This window comes from Punica granatum, chromosome 8, assembly GCF_007655135.1.
Source record: "Punica granatum isolate Tunisia-2019 chromosome 8, ASM765513v2, whole genome shotgun sequence".
NCBI lineage: Eukaryota > Viridiplantae > Streptophyta > Magnoliopsida > Myrtales > Lythraceae > Punica > Punica granatum.
The window spans coordinates 14,304,357-14,328,633 of record NC_045134.1 but is presented as its reverse complement, the minus strand read 5'-3'; the positions used below and the strand labels follow the sequence as shown (position 1 = coordinate 14,328,633).

Sequence of the window (24,277 nt, the reverse complement as noted above, 5' to 3'; positions counted from 1 at the left end):
CTTCCCAGTCTCCAATGTTGGTTGTGGACTCAGATCGCTGGCAGCCCTTCTCGGTCAGTTTGGGACAATCATTACGAGTTACATTTCTTGTGTAGACCGTTGGGAACTGAAAGATGATAAGGAATAATACTCTTGTTGAAAACTTCATGTTTGAAAAAGAGGTCTTTCTTCCCCTTCTTCTCAACCTATGAGTTTAGGTAAAAGAGGATGATTGTTTTCCGGGTAACTGCGACTTGTAAACCAGAATAGGCAGTATTACTGGTCTTGTGAAGCTGAACTTTGTTGCCTTACTATGCAGTCTTATTTGTCATTACAGAGCCAACTAAATTGTTTCTCTTCTCTCTACACATTTTATATGGCTCGACTGGCTGTAATGTAAATGGCGGCACTCCAAGAATAGATAAGTTATTCAGCTAAAGGAACAAAAGAAACACAGACAAATTTGACGATGGATCATCAATTTTGGCAGTAGCCATTTATTCGAGGAGCCTATGCATTCTACTGAGCTCGACTTTTACTCGAGCTTTAATTGAGGAGCCTATGCATCCTTAGCCATTTATACTCGCTGATGCTTTGTTCCGTCACATTACAGAGCACATGGAAGAAAATCCTTTATTCCATTTGGAATGCAGTTACAATTTACAATTGAAAAGCAACTACAGTGGGATTGGAGGATAATCGGTTGCAGCAGTTCAGCGTAGGAGAAAGAGATTATTTGAGCTACACACAAGAACTTACATAAGTCTCAAATTTTATTATATGTTGTCGTGTGTATAACCTGGAAAACCTTCGGTATCATGAAGAATCGGCAATGTGGGCTCGATGTTTATCAACTAATAGCTTGACCAGGGGATCCTCCACATCATTGCTAGGATCAGCCTTGTCTCGGTTGACTCTGACCTTCTCATCGCTTGTGACGACTACGACCTCCTCTTTACGGGTCAAGAGCTCGTTAGCTACAACAGCATGCATCCCGTACATTTTTAGGGCCATATCAGCCTTCTCCAGAAGGATCTCTGTGTCTGTCTCAAGCTGTTCACGCACAAAAAAAATGGTAGAACGATGTATAAGTTCATCACACACAGTAAAAGTCATCCATGGTAAAGAAGATACAGGAGATGTCCTCCAATGGTTTCCTGATTATATCAGAGGCAAAAGAAGATGACCCGGTAATGAAACCACGCTTTATGCTTTCATTGTTTTCTTTTAACATCAAGCGAGACCATAATACGAGAAAAGAAAAAGGACATTCTTAGCTAATGCAATGAATTGTTGCCTCTTATCCAATGAAAAATTATGGACTTGGAAGCATAGGCCATAGAACAATGGCCTGTTCAGTAAAGTAATGTAAATTTGCAGCATTATCATGCATAGATTATTCCAAATCATACCCATGTCATTTCATCATACCAAGTAGTCCAAAAAACGTTCGTTCATTTTCAAGAGGACCGGTCATCAAACGCATAATCAAAGACTTACAAGCCGGATCAGTGTTCGCCAGAATTTCATGAAAGCAACTGACAGTTACCTAGATTAACTGGTTCAGGAATAACAATAAGTTTCCATAATTTGAAGCAATTGAATGAGATACAAAAAGCTAGCCAACCTTAAAAGAGATGCAGAAGGCTGAGGGAGCCCATTCTTTCCTTAAGGCAGCGAGCATCTTTGGCACCTGAGCCAGTCGCATGTCCAAAGGACCCGATCCCGACTGAATCTTGTGCTCTGCCTGCCAAGTCACATTTCATTTTAGAAAATAATAAATACAAGTTATAACCGCATACTTGCATCCCAATTTACGTTGTTAGCAATATTAACTGATAGAAGAATAAATAGGCACTCAAGTCATGCAATTTCCAACAATGCAGAGTTCTTTTTGGCTGCCAACTATACATATACAAATAAAAAGGTCCCAGAATTGCGTCTATTTCACATTCCACTATACAGAATAGTCAATGAAGAAGTTTTCTGAAATCAGTCTGCTGCAAAGTATAGCACTTCACATGATAGGTTGGATTGAAAAGAAAAAACTAGGTGGTCTGGTCAGGAAAATCTACCAATTATGAACTTCCATATGAAAGATGCATTTCATATCATCTTTTTCATGCCTAGTACTAAACCCAGACCACAGACCAACCCGTTGTACCACTACCTCTCAGTCCGCTTTTTTATTAAAACAGGACATGCAAACTAAACCATTGATCTGAGCATTTACTCAGTGAACATGGCAGTTCTTGCCCAGAATCATCCACCTAATTCATATTTCTATATGGTTATTTTATCAGTTTGAGCCTGTTCTACCCCAGTTGGATTCACAAACAGATAGCTTAAACAAACTCATTTACTTTTATGTTCGATTAAGTTGGGAAAACTTATTCATCTTTTCAGATCAAATCAAGAGGGATGTCTTATCAAGGCAATTGGGTTTGTTTTCAATAAAATAAGGTATACAGGAGATTGAACCGGCTTGGATCTATACAAATAAAAAGGAAGGCTGTCTCAAGCAACAAACCAAAGCATTCACACTTTTTGTGCAGATAATTCATCCAAAACACAGCCAAACCTGATATCATCCTTGTCTTCCATTTAAAAAAAAACCAAAATAGAGAGCCTCAGATATATTCTCCAACCAAATTGGTTCCATCTAAACAGAAGCATCATGGAATTTGGAAGAATGACCCCATTCTTCTAAGCAGCAACCAGATAAGAGTGATAAAGTTCTTGGGAAAATTTGAAATCATTACCATGCTTTTCCAAGGAACATAGAAATCAGAAACTGCAGCTGCAAGGTAAAACATCACACGTGGCCCAAGACTCCCCACTGATGTTGCAATCATCTGTAACATCTGTTCAGGACACAGACACAAAATCTATCAACTAATGAACTGCTATTGCAATGTTCAGAGCAGCACTATGTAAAAGTCTTTGACAACATAATGTATTAGCAGTGAACAGCAGCAATATTGTTCACCAAGTGTCGTGCAAATCCAAGGGGTTAGTAGAATGCTTTTGATAAAGAAGCAATAAAGAATTTCATTAAGACTTTTCGATGCAATTTCATAAATTCAAATTAATACTTATGCAATCTTATTGTAGCTAAGATATGTTTATATCTCCTAAATATGGGTCCCCTTGCTTACAAAAGGTGCCGTGGATATTGACTACATTTGACGAACGTAATAAAAATCTCTTTAATCTGTATCTTCCTTCTGTCTTTGCTCTTTCTGCGGACTTCTCTTTACTAGTCATAATTTACATAGGTCAGTTTCACATCAGCCTTTACACCAAATATGCACAGTCGAGACAAAGAGTTGCCTCTCTCTACAGTTAGTAGATTGCCAACACAAGAGCTGAAACCTTCTTCATTTTGGAAAAGGAATTCTCCTTTAGAGAAAATAAAAGTGTACCGACCCTAACCTGAAGATACTCGAATATAGTAGTGAAGGGAAGCTTGAGCAATAATCCTTTCTCAACTGCCTACAACAGAACAAAAATCCAGCTCTGGTTAATGATAACTTTGTAATGCACCGATTGTTTATCATCACAAATGTGAAGCAGAACAAGTTCAATTCTGAAAATAGGAAGTATGGCAATGGTAATTACAACACGATGATCACCGATGGCCCTCTTCACTGCTTCAGAATGTGGTTCGCGCGCTAAAATATAAGACAAATAGTTTCAATCAAAATTATGAATACTGTATGAAAAATAATTCCTAATATACTACTAATATATCAGAAAGGCAGTCTACAATTACTTTTCCTCCACATATATAACCTATCAAATTTTTAATGCCGAGTCACCAAATGGGATCACTTGTTGCAAATAACTAAGTCATCAAGTAACAAGTAGACATCATCTCTTTTTTTCACTAAGACTAGGGTTTTTTCTTGATCAATGTCAGGCAATTCCTCCAATTTTTATGTAGGACTACCTCGAATGTGAGCATCATCAGTGAACTCAAAACATTCAAGAAACGGGTCATCTGGAAGAGATCCACAATAAGGTTGGCAGGTTCCCCTGTTGAAGAGCATTGATAGTCACAAAACTGAGTACAAGAAAACTGTTCCATATTGTTAAAAAGAAAAAAAAATAAAGTTTAGGTACGGATCTCTGCTTGGGCTGGTGCAAACTACTAAGACAAACCCTGATCAAACATGTTCTTGCAAAAACCAAAACTGCAAATGAACCCAGCAAAAGCCAGTATTTTGTCAGAAATGGGCTAGCTTTCCAAGTGAAACCAGGGAAATTTTGCTCTCAACCAATCTAATTTTCATTAATTCAAATATATAAGTCGTATTTTAATTTTCATGAAAATGGTAATACCCAACATCAATTGAATCCATGAAGCCACAGCTTGGCCTATTCAATGTCCACTGTGGTTCTAACAGCTAGCGCTAAATTTTTTTCCTCTAGACTAGTTATCAAGACTTCAATCGCAGGAATCACAACACAAATAATAAAAAGTTATACCTTCTATACAAAAAGATCACGGCATAACCAGCTTTAATAAAATACCTGCAACATAGCAAATGGGTCATTTCTTCAAAATTATAATCCCCTGTTCCAATAAACAGTGAATATTATGCGCACAATAGAGATATATAAAATAATACTCAGTAGATGCAGCTCCTCTGTGCCCTGAGCTAAAGTTGTCAATATAGCGGACACAGCGTTGCTCAAGAGGAACTGTGGTCCCACCCGATGTCACACATACAATGCTAGTAGCTCTCCCATTTTCTGCATTTATTATTGAAATCAGCTTGATCTTTAGCAAGAACAAGAGCACAATTTATAAAATTAAGGGTAAATTATGCTAATAAATATCATTCTGGGAGCTGCTAGGAATACTTTATCAACATGTACAAAGCTCATATAATTTCCGCTTTACCAGGAATCCTCTACCGGTGGAAAAATTACCCAATCAACCAACTCGTTTGCAATTCAATCAAATATTTATTTCCTTATCTACAAAAAAAAGTAAAACAAAGAGTTCTCCTTTGGGATCTCTGCAGAGTCCTGAAATATTACCTCTATTTCCCCAAAAACAAATTTCTCCCATGACTGATCTCAAAAATCACCATGCAATTCCACTCAATAATGTCTTCACCCATCTATAAAATCCAGATCCCATCAACAGAGCATCTACCAGGTTACTTCAACTATTTTCAGAATTCTGGCAAAGAAAAGAATACTTTCATAATTAAATCTAAACATCTTTTAACTGTCCCACGAATGTTTGGCCATATTAATTTCTCACTGCAGATGCTAAAGTTTGTCAACAACACCAATAAGCTACACGAGTAGCGTTATGCTCGTTAACTGCCAGCAGGTGCACTATCACTTGCTAAACAATCTGTTAATTATGAACAATGTACCTGTAATGGATATGACAAACTCACATATAACCACAAATTTTTATGTAGAATGCTAACTCACCAAAGCAAGCTGAATGCTGCTTGATAAATCCCTTTAACTTCTCAGAGATTTCCGAACTATTCCTCAAAGGAGGAGCTGAGTCGAAGAAGGACTGGATTTCTTCCTTCAAGGCAGAGTCTTGGAGAGCTCCCGGTCCATTTGTCGAAGCCATTCAAATTCCTAAAGCCATTGAAAAGAAAAAAAACAAATCTTTTCATCAATCAACAGCAACTTTACGGGGATATATGCAGACTCTGAAGAAAATTCACCCAACAAATCATCCATGAAGAGCGAACTAACTGAGCCCTCTTTCTGTTAAGGACAAGGATGCAATCCCAAATTTCAATTGTGGATATGCACAAAAAGGGACAGGAACTATGATCTGCAGAGAAAGTGATTGAATTGGATCGGATAATTCTGGGGAATGGAGGTTATGAAATCAAGAAATTAATAAATAGCAGGAATACGAAGAGAGAAGGGCATTTGATGAAGCAGTGGTCGCATCTGCAGATCAGCAAAAGCAGATTTAGAGGTCAGCAGCAGTAATGACAGTTAACTGGGTGAAAACTTGTCCCATCACTGTTCCCAGGCTAGCGGCTAGCCCGGCACAGGAAAACTAGCGGGGGCTGGTACAGCAGCGCATGATGAGTTTATGGGCCAGCTGATGGAAACTTATAGTGACAGTGAAAGTGAGGAGGAGGGAGAGAGCCAAGAGGACAGGCTGTGAGGCAAGGCAAAGGCAGCCAGCAGGCAGAGGTGGAGGCACAGCCGTAGGTTGCAGCAGCTGAGGTGGAGCAGCGACTGTGGAGGAGAAGAGTTATTACGCAGGAGGCGCAGCCGCCGGCAGCGGACGTGGAGCTGCCGGTTACGAAGGATGGAAGAATGGGAGATTGGACTAGGATCATCAATTTGTCTCCTGTAAATCTATATATATGGGCAAGCTGGGATCATTACTCTAAACCCTACAAGATCCCCAAATCAGTGGCGCCAATGCAAAATCAACCATTCAGTACTCAAATCAGTAGCTCACAAGCTCAAAATGCAAAATCAACAACTTATTATTCAAATCACAATGCAAAATCAATGGAGAACCATTCAGTATTCAAATCACAAGCTCGTCCACTGATTGCTCACAATGCAAAATCAACCATTCAGTATTCGAATCACTGATCCCCAAATCAGTAGCTCAAGAGCTCTCATGGAATCGAAATACTTCGGCAATTCAAGCAACGAAAGAATGAAATGGGCAGCCTGTGTACCTGATTGAGCGTGAAATGGGCAGAAGACGGAGAGAAGTAGGAACCAGGCACACGGTGCCGCGTGAAACGGGCGACGGGCAGGAGGCAGCACACGATGGGGAGCCGACAGGGAGCAGCACAGGCTACGCAAGGAGCTGCCCACAAGGAGGAGGAGTCGACGACGCGGAGGAGCCGCCGACGGGGACGCGTCAGCCGGTGATGGCGAGAGAACGCAAAGAAGCAGATGGAGGAGGGCGGAGGAAATGAAACGTGAGAACAGTTTTCTTTCCGACGGAGCTTCTTTAGGCTCCTTTGTCGGACATTTCAGCCAGTTTTGCCTTTTCTGGGCGCCGGTTATACAAGGTTTTGGGGGAAATTTTTTTTTTCTTTTAAAGAAAAGGAAGTTCTGTTTGATAATGAAATAAAAGAATAATTGCACTAGTTGTTTAAAAAGTTTTATAAATATTATAATATTATATAAATAATTTTTTTGGCTATTTAATGGTACATAATCTTTTAAAATTATTTCAGTATAATACATACCGTCATCTTAAGAATGACGCCGTCAAACCGATGCTGACGTGGCTCACTACATGTCAATACCTTTCTGATTTGACCGAAACAGTAAACTAATGTTTCTTCTCTCTCTTTTTTACTTCTCCCTTTCTCTCCTGTCTCTCTCATCTCGTCTCTCTCTCTCTCCCCTCTTTCCCCTCTCTATGTCTCTCATCTCTCTCTTTACTCAAAGTAAGAAACAAGAAGATCCAAAAAAACCCAACAAAAATCAACAGCGAAGATAGAGATCGAGAGATAGCTCCGGTGAATCAAGATCTCCTCTTCTTCGATTCTTCTTCTTCTTCTCCAAGCTAAATTTTCAAATTCTAAACACTCAATACTCGAATTCAATTAGATCAGCGCTCGATTTATTCGATCTCTCACGAGGAAAAAAGAAAGGATTGAAACTGATATAATGCACATTTATCCTATTTAATTTCGAATTCCCAACTTAAAAAAAATCAACTAGGAAAGGGAGAAAGAGGGGAGTGATTGATCTGTAGACCTTGCTTTGAAAACAGAAACGAGAGAATGAAATCGACAACAAGAAGCCCATTCGATGTCCCCCATTTCGAAGTGGCGGTGCAGCTGGAAGGAACGGCAAGGTGAGAGACTGGGCGAGGGGAGGGTGAGGGTGGATCATGACCACCAGGGAGAGGGAGTTGCCGGAGGAGGAGGAGGAAGAGGAGGAGGAGGCGTGGATGACGGAGGCAGAGGAGATGGGGTCGGGCAGGGGGCCAAACTAGAAGCGGTCGGGCGGGGAGAAGAAATCGACCTGACAAACCTCGGGTCGATCACAGTGTGGGGGATTCAGCAAGGGAAAGAAGAGAGAAAAGGGAGAAGTGAGAGATAGGTTAAAGAATGTATTTTAATTACATCTAAAAAGTTTCAAAAATGTTAATGTTTGGTTCAAAAAGTTTTTTCTGCTACTCGTTAGTACATGAATGAAGATTCTGTTGCACCCATCCCGCTGCTTCCATTCCTCCTCTGCTTCCTGCAAGTTGCAGCTCTTGCAACATCCATCCATCCATCCCATCCCATCCTTCTACCATACCCTGCAACTCTTTCTCCTTTGTGAAACCATCTCCTACTCTATGACCTCAATGAGCAATCGGATCATCTGTGGATTCTCATCACCACTCTACCATCCTTTCATCACAGCCATTCCTTCCCTCTGATCAGCACCATCTTGATCATTTTTCTTCTCTTTCCCTCCCTCTAGAGGGGGAAAGTTGGCTACCGGCGAGGCACCCTCACCCCGAAATCAATGTATCCCAATAAATCGGTCAGCATGGGTCTCGTTTGAAAATCTCCAACAGCCCTATTGCGACCTTGGAGGGGGAGGCATGGCTCGCAGGTAAATCTTTCTCCCCACGCAATCAAGAGATCCCAGTTTCGGCTAGAATCCCTCGATTTCGAGGTGAGCTTGCCTTGTCGGTGGTCACGCCTCCCCTTCAAGGTTGTTGATGGCCCCAAATCTCAGAGGGAAAGGGATGATCGGCTGCAAGTCACTGACAATCCCCTCTCGTTCTCTAGTCTCCCTATTTTTTTATGTTTTTTTTTTTTTATATTTTGAAAATTATTTTCAATAAAATTAATCTTTTAATAATTATGGGCAGAAAATTAATTTTTAATGTAAAAGTTGCTGATGGGACTATAGTGAAAAAAAAGTTGATTTTATGGACAGGATTGAAAAGGAAAAGGATTTAGGACGAAGGTTATAGGCAAAAATACCGGATTAAAAGTGGCTTCTTTTCCCAATAATTTTAATATGCGTAACTGCTTTTCCCTCCAAATTTCGTCTAATGCCAACTGCCTGCTGGAGGAAGAAAGAAACATGACTCCCTCCCTTCCCGTTCAGATAACAGCACAAAGGAGGAACTTCCATGCAGGCCATTTAGGTTCTCTCTCTCTCTCTCCCCCTGTCTTTCCTTCTCTCTCGCTCTAAAGCCCTACACCCTCACTTCTCGGTCACAAGGGCCTCCTCGCAGCTGCAATTCCTCACAGCGGCAATGGCGGAAACCACCAAATCAGACACACATGTCGATATCAAGCCAGCCCATCCGCCCAGAGTCTCCTTTGACTTCATCGAGTACCCAATCGGTGAACACAAGGCCCCCTTCTTCAGATCAGGATTCCGCCAGCGCCGTGACACCTGGATCATCTCTCTGTTTGCGATCCTCCACATCGTCGCGTTCATTTGGACGATGGCCATCAACAACTGCGTGGAGAAATCGCATGGAGATTGTGCGGTCAAGGTGTTGGGTAGACTATCGTTTCAGCCTCTGTCAGAGAATCCCCTGCTCGGGCCGTCGGCTTCAACGTGAGTGACCTCTTTCATGGCTCTGTGCTTCGATCTGTAATAGCCCCGCCAAATATGAACAAGGTTTTGCTCCTAAGATTTACTCTTTAGGGTTTCTCTTCAGCATTTCATGAATTACAATTGGTTAGGTATTGGCATTTCTTTGGAAAAATGAACGATAGGAACTGAAGAAAGTGCGTGATATATTGAGCCGAATCAACTTTGAAGCTTAGAGCAAGAAGGGGGCGACCACAATTTTTACCTGAAGCGCACAACTTGTGCAGAGTATCCAAAAAAAGAAATGGCAATGCATTCGGTAGAATATCCTGGAAAAGAGTACCTGCAGATCATAATTCGACAGTTGATTCGGGAAATTCCTTGATGAAATTCCTTGATAGAATATTCTGATATGTTCGGCACAGCAGCCTTACCTAATAGACAGATGAAATGGTGTGCAACTCTGTACCAGGAAATGAGGGTGAATTACTGCTTAATGCTTTTGCTTGCTTAGGTCCAGTTTGTAGAGGATCATTACCTCTCATGCGATATGGTCTTGAGCATCTATGATCTTTTGGGCAAAACATTATGGGGTTTATGGACTTTTGGCGTCTCATACATTTTTTCAGGCTGGACATAATGGGAGCTCTGCAGCGAAAATCTCTCATCGAACATCTGAATTGGAGGCTTTTCACCTTTCCATGCTTACATGCTGGGTTTGTTCACCTATTAGTGAACCTGGTCAGTGTGATGTTCGTGGGGATTCTTCTAGAGCAAGAGTTCAGATCATGTGAGAATTTCATTTTCACTTCTGGAGACTCTGAGTCAATATCATTCTGGTGACGCATGTTCTAAAACCTTTGGGTGTTTTTCTTTACACTTGGCAGTAAGAATCGGGATGATCTACGTTCTCTCTGGATTTGCTGGTAGCCTGTTTGCTGCTCTTTTTGCCCAAGGTAGTCCACAGGTTGGTGCAAGCGGAGCTCTTTTTGGGCTATTGGGAGCTATGCTATCTGGTTTGATATGGAACTGGAAACTCTACACTGACAAGGTAAATCAGCACTCAATATCTGTTTTCCCCTCGGTAGATGGCAAATTTCTTTGTTATTCAAGAGATCCCGTAACTAGGGTGTTGAAACCTCCTTGTTGGCTTCAGCTTGCAGCTCTTGCATTCATTTGCTTCATCTTCGTGGTCAACTTTGTCCTTGGAATGCTTCCATTTATCGACAACTTTGCAAGTATTGGGGGGTTTATGTCTGGGATGTTGCTTGGATTTGCGGTTTTATATACCCCCAGGACTACACAAGTGGCTCATAATAAAGCTGGGCTCTTTGACTATGGCATTAAGAGTTCTGCCAGGTTGAAGCAAAAGCTCGACAAGCCAATTCATAGGATCGTGGCACTTCTTGTGTTCGTTCTTATGTAAGTCTTCCTCTTTCTTTCTCTTGCTATGGTGCAAAAATATCTTCTGGTCTCTTTGATCTTGTGCAGTAACTTTTAGATGGGATGTTTCTTGAGCAGGTTCTCTGGATGTCTTGTAGCGGTCCTCAGAGGCATCAATTTGAACCACTATTGTAGCTGGTGTAGATCTGTTGATTGTGTCCTTTCTAACAGATGGAGCTGCAACGAAGCAACATCATTCTGCCAGGTTTGAACCAATTTCAGTGGCTAATTTAAGTATGGGTGAAACATGAAGAAAGGGACATTATTAAGATATCTTCATGCTATCGTAAATCTCTTTGGAGTGGATATGCTCTAATTTGCTGTATCTCCTTTAACATGATCATTTGGGGTTGCAGACCATAGTGAGCGAGTCACAGATGACTTTGACATGCGTGGCTAATGGCAACTTCAGGGTATTCCCTTTCACGAATGTTTCGCCGGCAAGGACAGGGGACTTGTGCAGTCTGATCTGCTCTTAACCCTACCAGACGCAGCTTTCTTCCCATCTGACTTCCCTTGTATGCTCCGATACACTTCTCCCGATACCATGACAGAACCGAAAAGCAGCTACAAGAAGCACTACCTGTAGTTTTGACTCGAGAGGCATAACGCTCTCATCATTGTCTTGGAGAGTTCACTGTATTAGGAGTGATATAGGACTGTATAAGGCTTGTTGAAATTGTAACTGGTCCCCAGCTTGTTCTTTTCATAGTTTCTGCTGTAGCGGCTCACATACCTCACTGAGCAGAGTTTTCCAAGACTTTGGTCATGCTAGATACTTGTTGGGAGTATCGTTCTTTCCCGAGATGTATCTTACTGTCTTGGAGCTTTCGTCTTGTGCCATAATGTTTGTGTTTTGACACCGTTCCAGCTGAAATGATAATGATTCAATATGGAACACTAGCAACAACAGTGAGAATAGCTCGCGTCGTTAATAATCTTACCCTCACTGTTGGTTCTTGACAAGTTGAACTGTAGAGCTTAAAACGCTCACAATGCGTTTGTTTTCGGAGTTAAAGTCACGAATTTGTGATTGTGATTGTGATTGTGATTGTAGAAGAAGACAAAAATATATGGGGCCCACCAGTTTGATTTTTGAAATATGAAATGAATGGAAGGTATAGATAATTAATTATAATGAAATTGTATTTTAATAATATATGGAGCCCACCAATTTGACTTTTGAAATATGTGTTTTGTTGTGTAGTATTTTGAGTTAAAGTTAAAGTTAAAATCTTAAATCACGACTTTGAAAACAGACGGAGCATAATAAAACTCCATGCAAGACACTGTTTGGCTTACTATTACGAAAAAGATGGGACTCTCGATCGTTTGCTCATTTACACAGTCACCACTCATCCTACCACCATTCCCATGGTGGCCATTCCACGGAACCGCCATCACAAGGATAAGCCCCCTGAGTCGATAAACTATTGGAATAGAACAATAATGAATGTGTTGCGCGAGATCGCTAAAAGAAAGAACAAAACAAAGAGTAAAGCAGCAGAACAGCCCAGGATTATAAGTTCGCTAAATTAAGAGGTCTAAAATCATGGACATTACCTGCAATGCCAAATTCAATGCAGGATTCATATTTCAGGTGGCATCTGAGAACCTTTATGTTCACAGGAATGACCATAACCAAAAACTATGCCAAAGTAGGGACTTCGTTGCGGTGCGTTTGGTTTCAGAGTTAAAGTAACTTTGATTTTGATTGTGAAAAATGACAAAATATTGTGTAGTATGTTAAGTTAAAAGTTAAAATTTTTAACTTGAGAAATGTGTCTTTTTATTATGTAGTGGATTGAGTTAAAGTTAAAAGGTAAAATTTTTATGATTTTAACCTGAAAACAAGCGGGCCACTATACTAGATGCATTTCGTTGTCAACAGTTATTAAAGAAGAGAGAACAAGAATCCTTATTGAATTTTAACTTTCTTCAGTCTATACATGAGAGATTCAATCGACTTCTGTATCCTTCCACTTTCTGTCTGCCTCACGGCCTGGGAAGCCTTATGCAGGCTCTGTATCCCACGCCCCAAGCTCGCAATCGAGGGGGCTGAGGGAAGTGATTCAGCGGCACATTCTATCCCATCTCCATACACAAGCAAGCCTGCGCAAGTCACAAAACTGCATCCGAATGTCGCCCAGGGAAGGGCCCTGATAGGCCGGGCCTGACGTTTTCTCATTATCTGGTAGAAGGACGTTCTCATGGCAGAGATGCTAGTTTTCTCAGCTGAAGCAATGACGCCATGGGTAACTGCCCTGATCTTCTCCGCAGATAGCACCGCCTTCAAGGCCGAGGACTTGCCCACTGAGCTGGCAAGGCCTGGGGCAGCCAACTTTGACGGGCCTATGGATTTCCCAAGGGCCAAGGTAATCACCTTGTGTGTCTGGGAGAAGAAGATCTTCAATGGGGCAGAGAAGTTGAAGGTCATGAATTTCAGATAGGTGGATGCTGGGACAACTTTTGACAAGGACGATACTCCAAAGGCAGCCGTGGCCCCAGCACCAACTGCCACCACAGGCGAACTATATAGTAACTGTTTCTTGTGGCTCAAGCTTTCCCCATCATCTTCGGCGCTCATGACTATTTGTCCGACCAAGTCCTTGACTTCCTTTGGAACAGGTGTATTCCAGTGTTTCCTGAGACCCGCTAAGGCACTAGCATCCACAACTGCCACAGTAGTCTTAAACTTCCTTGCTTGGCCTCTGAGGGCCTGCGCGAAAAGAACTTGTGCCTTGTCCTCGAATGGAAGCTCTGAAAACTCGACTTTCTCTGATATACCGGAACTGCCTATTTTGATTGAAGGCAGGCGACCAGTGCTATTCAAGGCAATTCGCAGCCCCTCAACTGCAACCCTAAAAGAACAAACTTCAGATACTACTCGAGAATCCACAACTTCTCCTCTATTTACATGGAACAGCATCTTCTGTGCATGGGCCAGAGCCCTTCCCATACACGGGATGTCTTTGAAAAGACTATGCAGATCCTCAAGCAGAGGGTATATGGATTGCGCAAAGGGTGGAGGCTCATAGCCTGATTCTGGGAGAACTGCTACAGATCCCAAATTTGAACCAGAATTTGTATCTAATGCTGATATGTTCATATAAGAGGACACAATCTTAACCATCTGAGCCTGAACATCAGTAAGAGAAAACCTCCTCAAGCTGGACGAAACCATGGAACCCACTCTCTGAGGAGCCAAGCTACTGATCAAACCTCCGAAACTGTTCCCTCCATCAATTTCACCAGATGAGGCATCCTCCATCGAATACTTAACAAAAGGAGACTGCAACATCAGGAATGAGGAGCCAACCTCCTCCGCAGCCTTCTTGGCCGCGAAGAAATTCCCATGAAAGCTGATCCCAAAAATCTCTCGGAGAACAAAGTTCCCAGCAGCACTCTCGTACTTCTCTTTATTGACTTTATCCACGAAACATCGCTTGAGGACAGCAAATGCCGAAGTGGGCACAGGATCATAAACTTGGTCATCAAATCCGTGCTCCTCAGCCTCGACCTCGTTTGCACCCACATGGCCCACCTGCGCCACGACAGCATCAGGCCGGAGGGACTTGATCAAGCACTCTGCGTCTGAAGCAGACCGCTCCGACAAGCTCTGGGCAGAGAGAATGTAAACCACAGACTGGGATTCCGGCTCCCGAATAGCAAACACGAATTGCTTCGTATGGTCAGGGATTGGAAGCTTCCGGACCAAGTCATCCGAGACTTTCAGTCCATCAAGCTTCCTCCTCGAGAAGGGCCAGAAATTTTGCAGATTCCAAATGAAAGAGAGAGCCATGTAAAGACATCAGTCAGCGGAGTAGACCATCAGGCAGTCGAGCCCACTGAGGTTTCGCCGAGTTCCTTATACGCCTTCCAGGAGGCCCATCTCGAACTGGAACCTCCGCAGATCAATCCACAGACCAATTACCACATACACACGAGAATCCACGAAACCCGGAGATGAAAATCCCTTTTGGACTTGCGTTGGAGGATATCGCACTGCAGATCAATATATGGAAAAGAGCAGACAATCAAACGGATGATGGAGAAAGAATTGAGCTTCAAGAACGTAACAATCGACGAAAGATCCAGCGAAAACGCGAAGCGAAATCGAACCGATTACATGCAGATTGATGATGAGCTCGTGATCAGGGAAATCAGAACCTTATGAATAGAAACTCACCTTCTATCCGCTCGCCAACGACGGACTCCCCGTTCTCCAATTCAAAGCTCAGGTGGACGCCGGAGAAGCTGCCGTGCCGTCGTTCGACGGGGCCATAGGGTTTACTTTAGATCGTCTGATTTGTGGAGTAGTCAGGCAAAGGTTTTTGATTTGCTTTTGTTTTTATTTCTGGGTCTTAAAAGAAGGCCGGTTCAACCGGCGGCCTATTGGGTCGGTGGATTTTTGTGCCGGTTCGCATGGGTCCGATCGAATCAGCCATATATCATGATACTAAAGTATGAGTCTATGAGAAAGGGATAGTACAACAGTGGCACGTACTCTCGTCTAAAAATCAAGAGACACCTTGTTTGGTTTTAGAATATAATTTTAACTTTATTCCATTTAATTTCACTTATTTTCAATTCAACAATACAATTATTACTTTTCTTTTTTTTCAATTTTTTTAACAATTTAATTAAATTTTTAATACCAAATTTTCTCAACTATTCATTACTTTTTCATATTTTTTCTCATAATTTAACAACACAATCATTACAATCTAATTATATATATATATATATATATATAAAAAGTTGAGTTTTAACTCAACTCTAAAACTGACGGTAATATTTCTTATGTTTTGTTGCTTGAAGGCATGATTATTTGTTTTTCAAAAAATGGGTTTGTCTAACGTATGCCCTTACGGCATAGGTTAACTAATCATTAGTGGCATTATTTAACTAACTTATCATTCAATAAACACATTCACATTTTTCAATATCTAAAGTACCCCTTTCATTAATTTTGGAAACAATTCATCTCTAATTAAATATTTCATAATTACTAAACTTAATAGTTACACTTTGGAAATAGATAAAATTATAAATCTTAACTCTAAAGCCCTAAAACCTTTAACCATAAACCCTAAATAAACCCTAAAAACTTAAACCCTACCGCCTAAATAAACCCTAAAACTCGAAAATCCTAGTTCTAAAAATCCTAATCCGTTTGGTTTTGCAATTAAATTTTAATGGCTTATTTGGTTTGCAAATGTGATTTTAAAATCACAATTTTAACATAATTCTACCTATAACAAAACAAAATAACTCATACAAAGTCAAAATGTGCCTCATTTATACCACTCTTTTTCAAAATCAAAATCTGATTTTAAAATTCTACTTTGAAACCAAACGCAGCATAAGATTTTAACTATAACTTTAACTCTACTCACTACACAACAAAAATCAACTCTTCAAAGTAAAAAAGGTGGACCTCATACATAAACCCACATACAACTCCATTATACTCAATTTAATTTTTAATACAAAATTCTCTCAACTATTTATTATTTTTTCACATTTTTTCTCATAATTCAACAACAAAATCATTACAACCCAATTAAAACCAAAACTCAACTTAAATCAACTCTAAAACCAAACACACTAAAACCTTAACAATGAAACCCTAAAACCCTAAAATCTTAATTCTAAACCCTAAAAAAATCCTAAATAAATACTAAAACCCAAAAAAACCTTAAACCACAAATCCTAAAACCTAAAAAATTCTACATTGTAAAAAATAAAATTTTTCTGAAGTTTAGGATTATTTTATAGATTTGGTTTTTTTCGATTTATCATTGGAAATTTTATATTTTGGTTTTTTAGGATTTTTATATCGTTTTCCTTTTTCCCATGTCTATATTAGTTACTATTATATTGGGTAAGATGATGTGGAATCGATCTCTGATGCGTGCAAGGAAAATTCTGATCGGAAGAAGTCCAAGCTCCATAAGCCTGAGAAAAAGAAACCTGAGAGGAAGAGGCTCGAGTCTAGAATCGCTTGAGCAGCCCAACCTATAAGACCCATTGGTTGTTATTGGTATCTATTTAATGAAGCAGTTGGCGAAGTGCCAATTCGGATTTTAGGTGGGGCTTTTATAATCTGCAGTTGTTTTTAGTTTCAAGAGTCAATCTTTAAGTGTTTTTCTAGTTTTCTGGTATCAAGATAATAAATGTGGGGTTTTGTCAGTAAAGTCTTCATATATTGATGTAATATGGAGACATAATGCATAATGAGTATTTTGAGTTTTCTCTAAAAGGTCTTTATGTTACGAGCTTGAGTTGAGTTCGTGTTCTTCGATCTAAACACAGATTTTGGCTTATTCATGAGCCTCGTTATGGTAGTTGGTATCAGAGCCAATACTCGCCTAAATCTGATAATAGAGGACAAAGCATGTCACACCCGTCCTCATGCCGAAGAGCTTGAGGCGGTTGCATGACGCGAGTTAGTTTAGAGAATTGGGAGGTTAGAGGAGATGCTAAGAGAGGTAATCATCAAACTCGATGTTCTAGGCGCGCGTGCCACTCTGGACGAGGAAGAAGGAGGTAAGGCACCGAGGGTTGTTCTCTTCAAACCACCTGCTATTCGACGTGTTCCATAAAGGATCCAAGTCTATGGGGAACAATTCTAATGAGGAAGAAGAAGTCGCATATGACTGTTTTGCTCAGCAACGTGGAAACCGACGCCCTTGTCAAGATGCTGATGATTTCACGCTGAAGGTTGATATTCCTATATTTAATGGCTCCCTAAACATCAATGATTTCCCCGATTGGTTGTCGAAAGTGGAGCGTCTCTTCGAGTACACGAAGGTTTGTGAAGAAAAATGAGTCAAGATGGTGGGTTTCCACTTAAGGTGGAGCCTCTACCTGGTGGGATCGTGTGCAGGATCCTCTACTTGCTCTTGAGGGACGACAACTTATTTGAACTTGTCGTTGCATGAAAGCAATTGTTGAAGGCGCGTTTTCTGCCTTCGGACTACGAGTAACACCTATTCATGAAATACCGGGGGTGCGTTCAAGGGCAAAATTATGTTCATCACTATACAGCTGAATTCATAAGGTTAACGAAGCGTAATTCTCCAAGTGAGTCGGAAGGCCAACAAGTCACGAGGTACTTGGCAAGACTACAGCCGAATTGGTGTTGCAAGAAAAGAGTGCTTACTGAATGGACTATGTTGAATGTTCTCAGTTATAAACCGATAAGGGACAAGGTTCTATACATTTTTCCTCTCACAAGCAAGACAAAGAAGTGACTAACAAATTGGTTGGCTAAAAGAATGTGGCAACAATTGATAATCAAAAGAAGTAGAGCTTCTATGTAAAGTCATTTAACGTGAAGTACTTCAAGTGCAACCAATTGGGACACTAACCTGGATTGCCCGAAGGAAGGCTGTAGTGATAGTAGAGGAAAAGGAAGGGATTGAAGATGTGCTTTGCTATCCAAATGAAGAAGAAGATGTGCAGGACTTCGAAGAAGAAGTGTATGACCAAACTTATGTGATTCGAAAGTTAATGCTGACTCCGAAGCAGGAGGAGCAGACGCAACGAAACAAGTTATTTTGTACGAGGTGCGTGATCAATTCTTGTCCTTATTATTATTATTATTGATAGTGGAAGACAGGAGAATATCATTAGGAAGTCTGTGGTAGAGAAGCTAAAATTATCCGTGGACAAGCACTTGAACCCTTATTCGATTGGGTGAATAAAGTCTGTGGGAGATATTTGGGTGACGGAATGCTGCAAGGTTCCCTTTCCATAGGCTGGTACTGAGACGAGGTTTACTGTGATATGGTCGACATGGACGCATGGCATTTACTATTTGGTAGGCCTTGGCAATAAGATAATGAAGCGAAGCATTTAGGCTAGAACAATACATATCAATTGGTGAAGGATAGGGTACGATACACCTTGCTGCCAAAGTCAAAGAAGCCGAAACCCGAAGCTGATTCTTCAGCGGAGAAAAAGTCTTTATTGATCGAGACGCATTCAGAACGAGAAATGGAGGTTGAGTTCAAAGAATCGGGAGAAATACATATACTGATAGTGAAGGAGCTGCCACGAGCTCATCAAGATGAGGAGATACCCGAAGAAGTCAGAGCTCTCCTTGTTGAATTTCAGGAGATTACTCTTGAAGAGCTATCGAATGGTTTGCCTCCAATGAGGGATATCCAGCATCGGATCGATTTAATTCCTAGTGCTAGCTTGCCGAATCTCGCACATTATCAAATGAGTTCACATGAGAATGCTATACTAAATGAGAAGGTCGATGAACTGTTGCGCAAGGGCCATATCCGAGAGAGATTGAAGCCATGTGCAGTCCCCGCATTGCTCGTACCTAAAAAGGATGGGAGTTGGCATATGTGCGTGGACAGTCAGGCTATCAACAAGATTACTGTAGGGTACAAGTTTCCAATCCCTAGGCTCAATGATATACTTGATCAGATCCATAGTTTCGTGGTATTTTCGAAGACCGGTATGAGAAGTGGATTCCACTAGATTCACATGCAACCATGTGACGAGTGGAAAACCGCATTCAAGACGCGGGATGGACTCTATGAGTGGCTGGTCATGCCTTTTGGCTTAATGAATGCTCTTAGCACCTTTATGCGGTTGATGAACCAGGTACTAAAGCCTTTTATTGGTCAATTTGTGGCCGTCTACTTCAATGATATTTTGATATATAGCAAATAAGTTGAGGAGCATATAGAGCTTTTGTACGAAGTTTTGACTGTGTTGCGTGAGAATAAGCTATTCCTGAATCTTAGTAGGTTCAGTTTCATGAGATCCAAGTTGTTGTTTCTTGGGTATGTTGTGAGTTCTAAAGGGATTTAATGGATGAAAAGAAATTTCGGGCTACTTGTGATTGGCATACACTGCAAATAATTGGGGAGGGGCGGAGTTTCCATGGTTTGGCTACGTTTCACTAGAGGTTAATTCGGGACTTCAGTACCGTCATGTCCGATCACTAAATGCTTGAAGAAAGGTCGATTTCATTAGGGTGTAGAAGCGGAGAAAACCTTTGCATTAATCAAGGAGAAGTTATGTTCTGCCTTGTTCTAGTTTTACTGAGTTTCAAGAAGCTTTTTGAGGTGGAGTACAATGCAAGTGGAGTGGGAATCAGAGCTATGCTATCGCAAGATAAATGACCAGTTGCTTATTTTAGTGAGAAGCTGAATGATGCCTGCAAGAGCTGGTCCACCTACGACAAAGAATTCTATGTTGTTTTTTGCTCTTTGAAGCACAGGGAGCACTACCTCATTGGTAAAGAGTTTATTTTGTATTCTGATCACCAAGCGCTGCAGTATCTTAGCGAACGAAAGCAGTTGAATAGTGACATGCATGCGATATGGTCAACATTCCTTCAGAAGTTTTCATTCAAATTGGTGCACAAGTTTGGTGTGCACAATAAGGTTGCTAATGCGTTGAGTAGGCGAGCTACATTATTAATTGAAATGAGGGCCAAATTGTTGGCTTTGAAGAATTAAAGGGCCAATATTCCAAAGATGAGGACTTTGCGCACACATGCTCTAAGATTCAAAGACACGAAGTTGCTGTGGAGTTCCACATATTCGAGGGGTACCTGATGCGAGGAAACTAGGGGTGGCAATATGTATCGTGTCGTGTTGTGTTTAAATGGGTCGTATCTAAACGAGTTCATGTCAGAAAGCTCTAAATCAGAATGCGACACGTTTAGTAAAAGTACTAAGATTTTCAAACACGAACACGACACGTTTAATTATAGGTTGACACAGACACGACACATCAAACCTGTTTAACTAACCGTATCTAAATGTGTATGTATACTTACCTACACGATATGACACTATTACCTTTAGGTACATAGTATACCTACATGATGTGATACTATTAACTTTAATTACACAATACTATTCGATTGACATGATAAAAATACCATAAACGAGTGATTTATATTAACAAACTTAGATGATTTTAGTGTATTGTCTTCTATAATTGATACAATATGTGAAACAAGTTTATTAACATGATAACACACAATATAAACGGGTCTAACCTTGTCTAAACGGGTTATAAGGATTGAACCCGTTTAAACAAGATTATTTATCGTGTCTAAAAGGGTTTGATCCGTTTAGACATGAAACACATTTAGCCTTAACCCAAACCCGCTTAACTCCGTGTCGTATCCATGTCGTGTTATCGTGTCTGTGCGCACCCGAATTTCGTCTCGTCGGGGCACGCATGCGCGCGCCTAAATGCAACGCGGCTTGGGAGAGTCCACCTTCCCGGGGACGCGCGACGGACGCACGTGAGAAGGAGTCGCCACTTGCCATTTTACGACTCGAAGGTCGAGGGCCGGCAAGTTACCCGAATCTAGGGGTACGGGATACACCTAAAATGCTAAGGCAATGGTCTGTACGGAACCGAAAATTCCGAATTCGGGGGTTCTACTACGTGTGGGCCTATATCCCACACGCCCTTTCGGTACTGTAGCTTGTCTAGGATTACCATTTTAATTTAATTATCGCTTAATTAAGTTCTGCTCATCTTATGAGTTTTGACACCGTAAATTCGAAGAAGCACTATGACCGTCTACTCTCCGACCGGGATTTTACATAAATGTATGTATAATATAAAACCTTACATTGTTCTCTCAAATAAATAAAAGACAAGCTACAATGACTAAATCCCGGTCGGTTCGCATTCGGCCATGATTTCACCCACGCTCACCGTATATTTTGGAAAAGACCGAAATTTAAATTAATATACGCACTCAGTGTAAGGGTGTTGAACCCTGTGATCGATGGATAGGGGCGTTGGACCCGTGTAAGTCGTATCCTAAGGATCGAGCTCGACCCCGCATATCAAAACAAGTGCAGAAATCATAACAAGTAAGTATAAATAAACACGCAATGGATTTTGTTATTGTCGAATTTACATGAATTAACCAATTATTAATCGGGATATTTTGGCATGAAAAATCCTACCCTAAAGCAAGCAAAAGGCAAGAGGGGAATGGCATGTAGCATTCAGCGTCATTTACCGGACCTGACAGACTGTGTGTGTCCGTGATCAAGTCTCGAATGTGTGGGTTGATTTTAAATTGTTATGTATCGTGACACTTCGATTATGATAGGTTATTATAGAATTTGGATTTTGACACGAGAATCCTACAACCTAGTGCCTAGCCCGCTATCCCCATTCTGTTTTCTATTAGGCCGAGTATGCGATTAAGTCGAATGTTGGTATCTTAAACCGTTATTCCCAATCTAACTACTCAAGATCATGCAGAGATAACAATAAATTGTAAATACGCCTTTTTGCCTTTGTATAGAAAATTTATTTTTGAAAAGAGAGAGACTACGCAATGCGGGCCACCTCGGCCTGTGACCGGCGCTGACTGATTCCCTGATTCTTTTAGGGTTATGCGAGAACCCCAAAAAAAGTCAAAGAAACGGTCAATCTATCCGGAAGTGATCTAAAAAGAACTTCCACACCCCGACTTGAGTTACCTAAAATTAGGAGGCCTCGAGTCAAAACATGCAAGTTCTTCCCAGACGTCCATGCCACATCGGATCACGAGTCTCAGATTTTAGTATGAAATTTGCGAATTTTGAAAAGAAGGCGTCAACAAGTATTTGCAATTTATCGACGCGTATTTCCGATTAATTACCAATTCGTGCAAAATTATTAAGGTCGAGTGAATTAATTAGTCAAATGAACGTCCCGTTTACTCGATTGGTGAAATCATTAAGTTTAATTAAAATCTGCTGAATGCTTTATTTTATTTTTGAGTTTCGAGCCGTCGAAACGATCAATAATAGATCGTCCGATAAACTCTAATTTCCAGTCATCTCGAAAAATTTGCATAAAGATCGAACAACATAATGTAGAATAATAAGGACTAATAAAGTAACGGAAAAAGGTTTCAAGGACTAAACTGAAACAAATCAAAAAATTTGGAGAATGATTTTTCTAAATTCTATAAAATTTGGAGAATGTTCGGGAAAGTATAAAATGGGCTAGGGCTTATTTGAAATTAATTTTTGAAATTCAGGGCTGGTTTTAAAATGAATAAATGTTGCAGGGATTAAATTGAAACAAATTGAAAAGTTTACTGGAGCGATTTTAAATTCTAAAAAAAATCAGGGAACGTTCTGGAAAGAATGAATTAGCCCGGGACGCGTTTGAAAAGAATTTTGAAACTCTGGACTGATTTTTAAAAGGGATATATGTCACAGGGACTGAATTGAAACCAATGGAAACGTTTCCTGAGGTGGTTTAAAATCCTGAAAAATTTGGAGGATGTGCTAGAAATAATGAAATAGCCCAGGGTATGTTTGAAATGAATTTTGAAATTTAGGGCTGATTTTAAAAATTAATAAATTCTCCAGGGACTAAATTGAAATAAGTAAAACAGTTTACTGGAGCAGTATAAAATTCTAGAAAAAATTAGGGACGTGATAAAAATGTTAAAAATGTCCTGGGACTGATTTAAAATGGATTTCGGAATTTGTGATAATTTGAAAAATTAGAAGAGTTGTGGCAGGACTAAAATGAAACAAATCAAAAAGATAAAATAATCGAATTAGACATAATTTCGATAATCTATGCAAGCAACAAGCAATTATTTCATGTCATCATCATCCAAGCAATCACGATATTTAATATGAAGCCCTAAACATGCCGCTAAGTTGAGATTTTACCTAGTCCGAAAGTTTGGGGACGTTTCTGTAATATAAGAAAACTGCCAGACGGATGGGTTGGGTCGGATCGGATCGATCAGCCCGACCGAAGGAGGAAACCGCCCAGAGGGGCGTTGGGCTGGACTGGATTTCGGGCCGGACTGGGACTTGGGTCGCGAAAGGCGTTGGGCCGCGGCTGACGGGCTGGGCTAGCTGGATTGGACCTGCAATGGAAACGCAATAGGCCGAAGCCCGTTAGTGGCGGATTCGTCGGACGGTAACGCAGGCGGCGCCGAGCAGCTGAGAGCGGCGGTTCCGGCCGTTGGGAGCCGCAACGACGGCACGAAGAGGAGCGGGTGAGTGTTCTGAGCGCCGCCTGGGGGACGCCGGTTCCGATCTTGGCTTCACCGGTGGCCGGAACGGTTGGGATTGCGGAGATTTCACGGTTTTCCGGCGTGGTTCCAATCGAGCTCCGATTTGCAAAATTCTCCCAATCCGAGAGGAATTTCGCGATTTATTTTACTGGGTTCTCTTGTGTCCGTGCCGAATTGGGTTTCCCCCACTTTAATTGCAATTTTTGGTTGAGATTTCAACCGATTTGGGGAGGAAATCGCGGAAATCCGCGATTTTCTGTTCTGGGCAGCCGGCCAGATCGCGGA

General features: G+C 41.0%; 3 protein-coding genes across 5 annotated transcripts; 1 reads left to right on the top strand and 2 right to left on the bottom strand.

Moving 5' to 3' along the window:
• Positions 1–598: 598 nt before the first annotated feature.
• LOC116189262 (phosphopantothenate--cysteine ligase 2-like) lies at positions 599–7,010 on the bottom strand. 2 transcript variants are annotated; one of them, XM_031518847.1, is made up of 10 exons: positions 6,675–7,010; positions 5,437–5,603; positions 4,614–4,737; positions 4,471–4,515; positions 3,932–4,017; positions 3,601–3,653; positions 3,415–3,474; positions 2,742–2,843; positions 1,607–1,726; positions 599–1,032 (listed from the first exon to the last, which is right to left on the bottom strand). In XM_031518847.1, exons 2-10 carry the CDS (start codon positions 5,585–5,587, stop codon positions 796–798), a joined length of 978 nt encoding a protein of 325 aa, XP_031374707.1. In that variant the 5' UTR covers positions 5,588–5,603; positions 6,675–7,010; the 3' UTR covers positions 599–795. The 2 variants fall into 2 exon arrangements, with proteins under 2 accessions (XP_031374707.1, XP_031374706.1); XM_031518846.1 differs by having other exon boundaries at positions 5,437–5,595; positions 6,675–7,009.
• A 1,475-nt stretch (positions 7,011–8,485) lies between these two features.
• Positions 8,486–11,790, top strand: LOC116187486 (RHOMBOID-like protein 8). 2 transcript variants are annotated; one of them, XM_031516225.1, is made up of 6 exons: positions 8,488–9,531; positions 10,137–10,297; positions 10,395–10,558; positions 10,664–10,929; positions 11,029–11,155; positions 11,307–11,429. In XM_031516225.1, exons 1-6 carry the CDS (start codon positions 9,221–9,223, stop codon positions 11,427–11,429), a joined length of 1,152 nt encoding a protein of 383 aa, XP_031372085.1. In that variant the 5' UTR covers positions 8,488–9,220. The 2 variants fall into 2 exon arrangements, with proteins under 2 accessions (XP_031372084.1, XP_031372085.1); XM_031516224.1 differs by having other exon boundaries at positions 8,486–9,531; positions 10,395–10,929; positions 11,307–11,790.
• A 1,044-nt stretch (positions 11,791–12,834) lies between these two features.
• Positions 12,835–15,297, bottom strand: LOC116188613. The gene is made up of 2 exons (XM_031518075.1): positions 15,140–15,297; positions 12,835–14,955 (listed from the first exon to the last, which is right to left on the bottom strand). The coding sequence occupies exon 2, from the start codon at positions 14,750–14,752 to the stop codon at positions 12,869–12,871; it is 1,884 nt and encodes a 627-aa protein (XP_031373935.1). The 5' UTR covers positions 14,753–14,955; positions 15,140–15,297; the 3' UTR covers positions 12,835–12,868.
• Between the last annotated feature and the right edge of the window lie 8,980 nt (positions 15,298–24,277).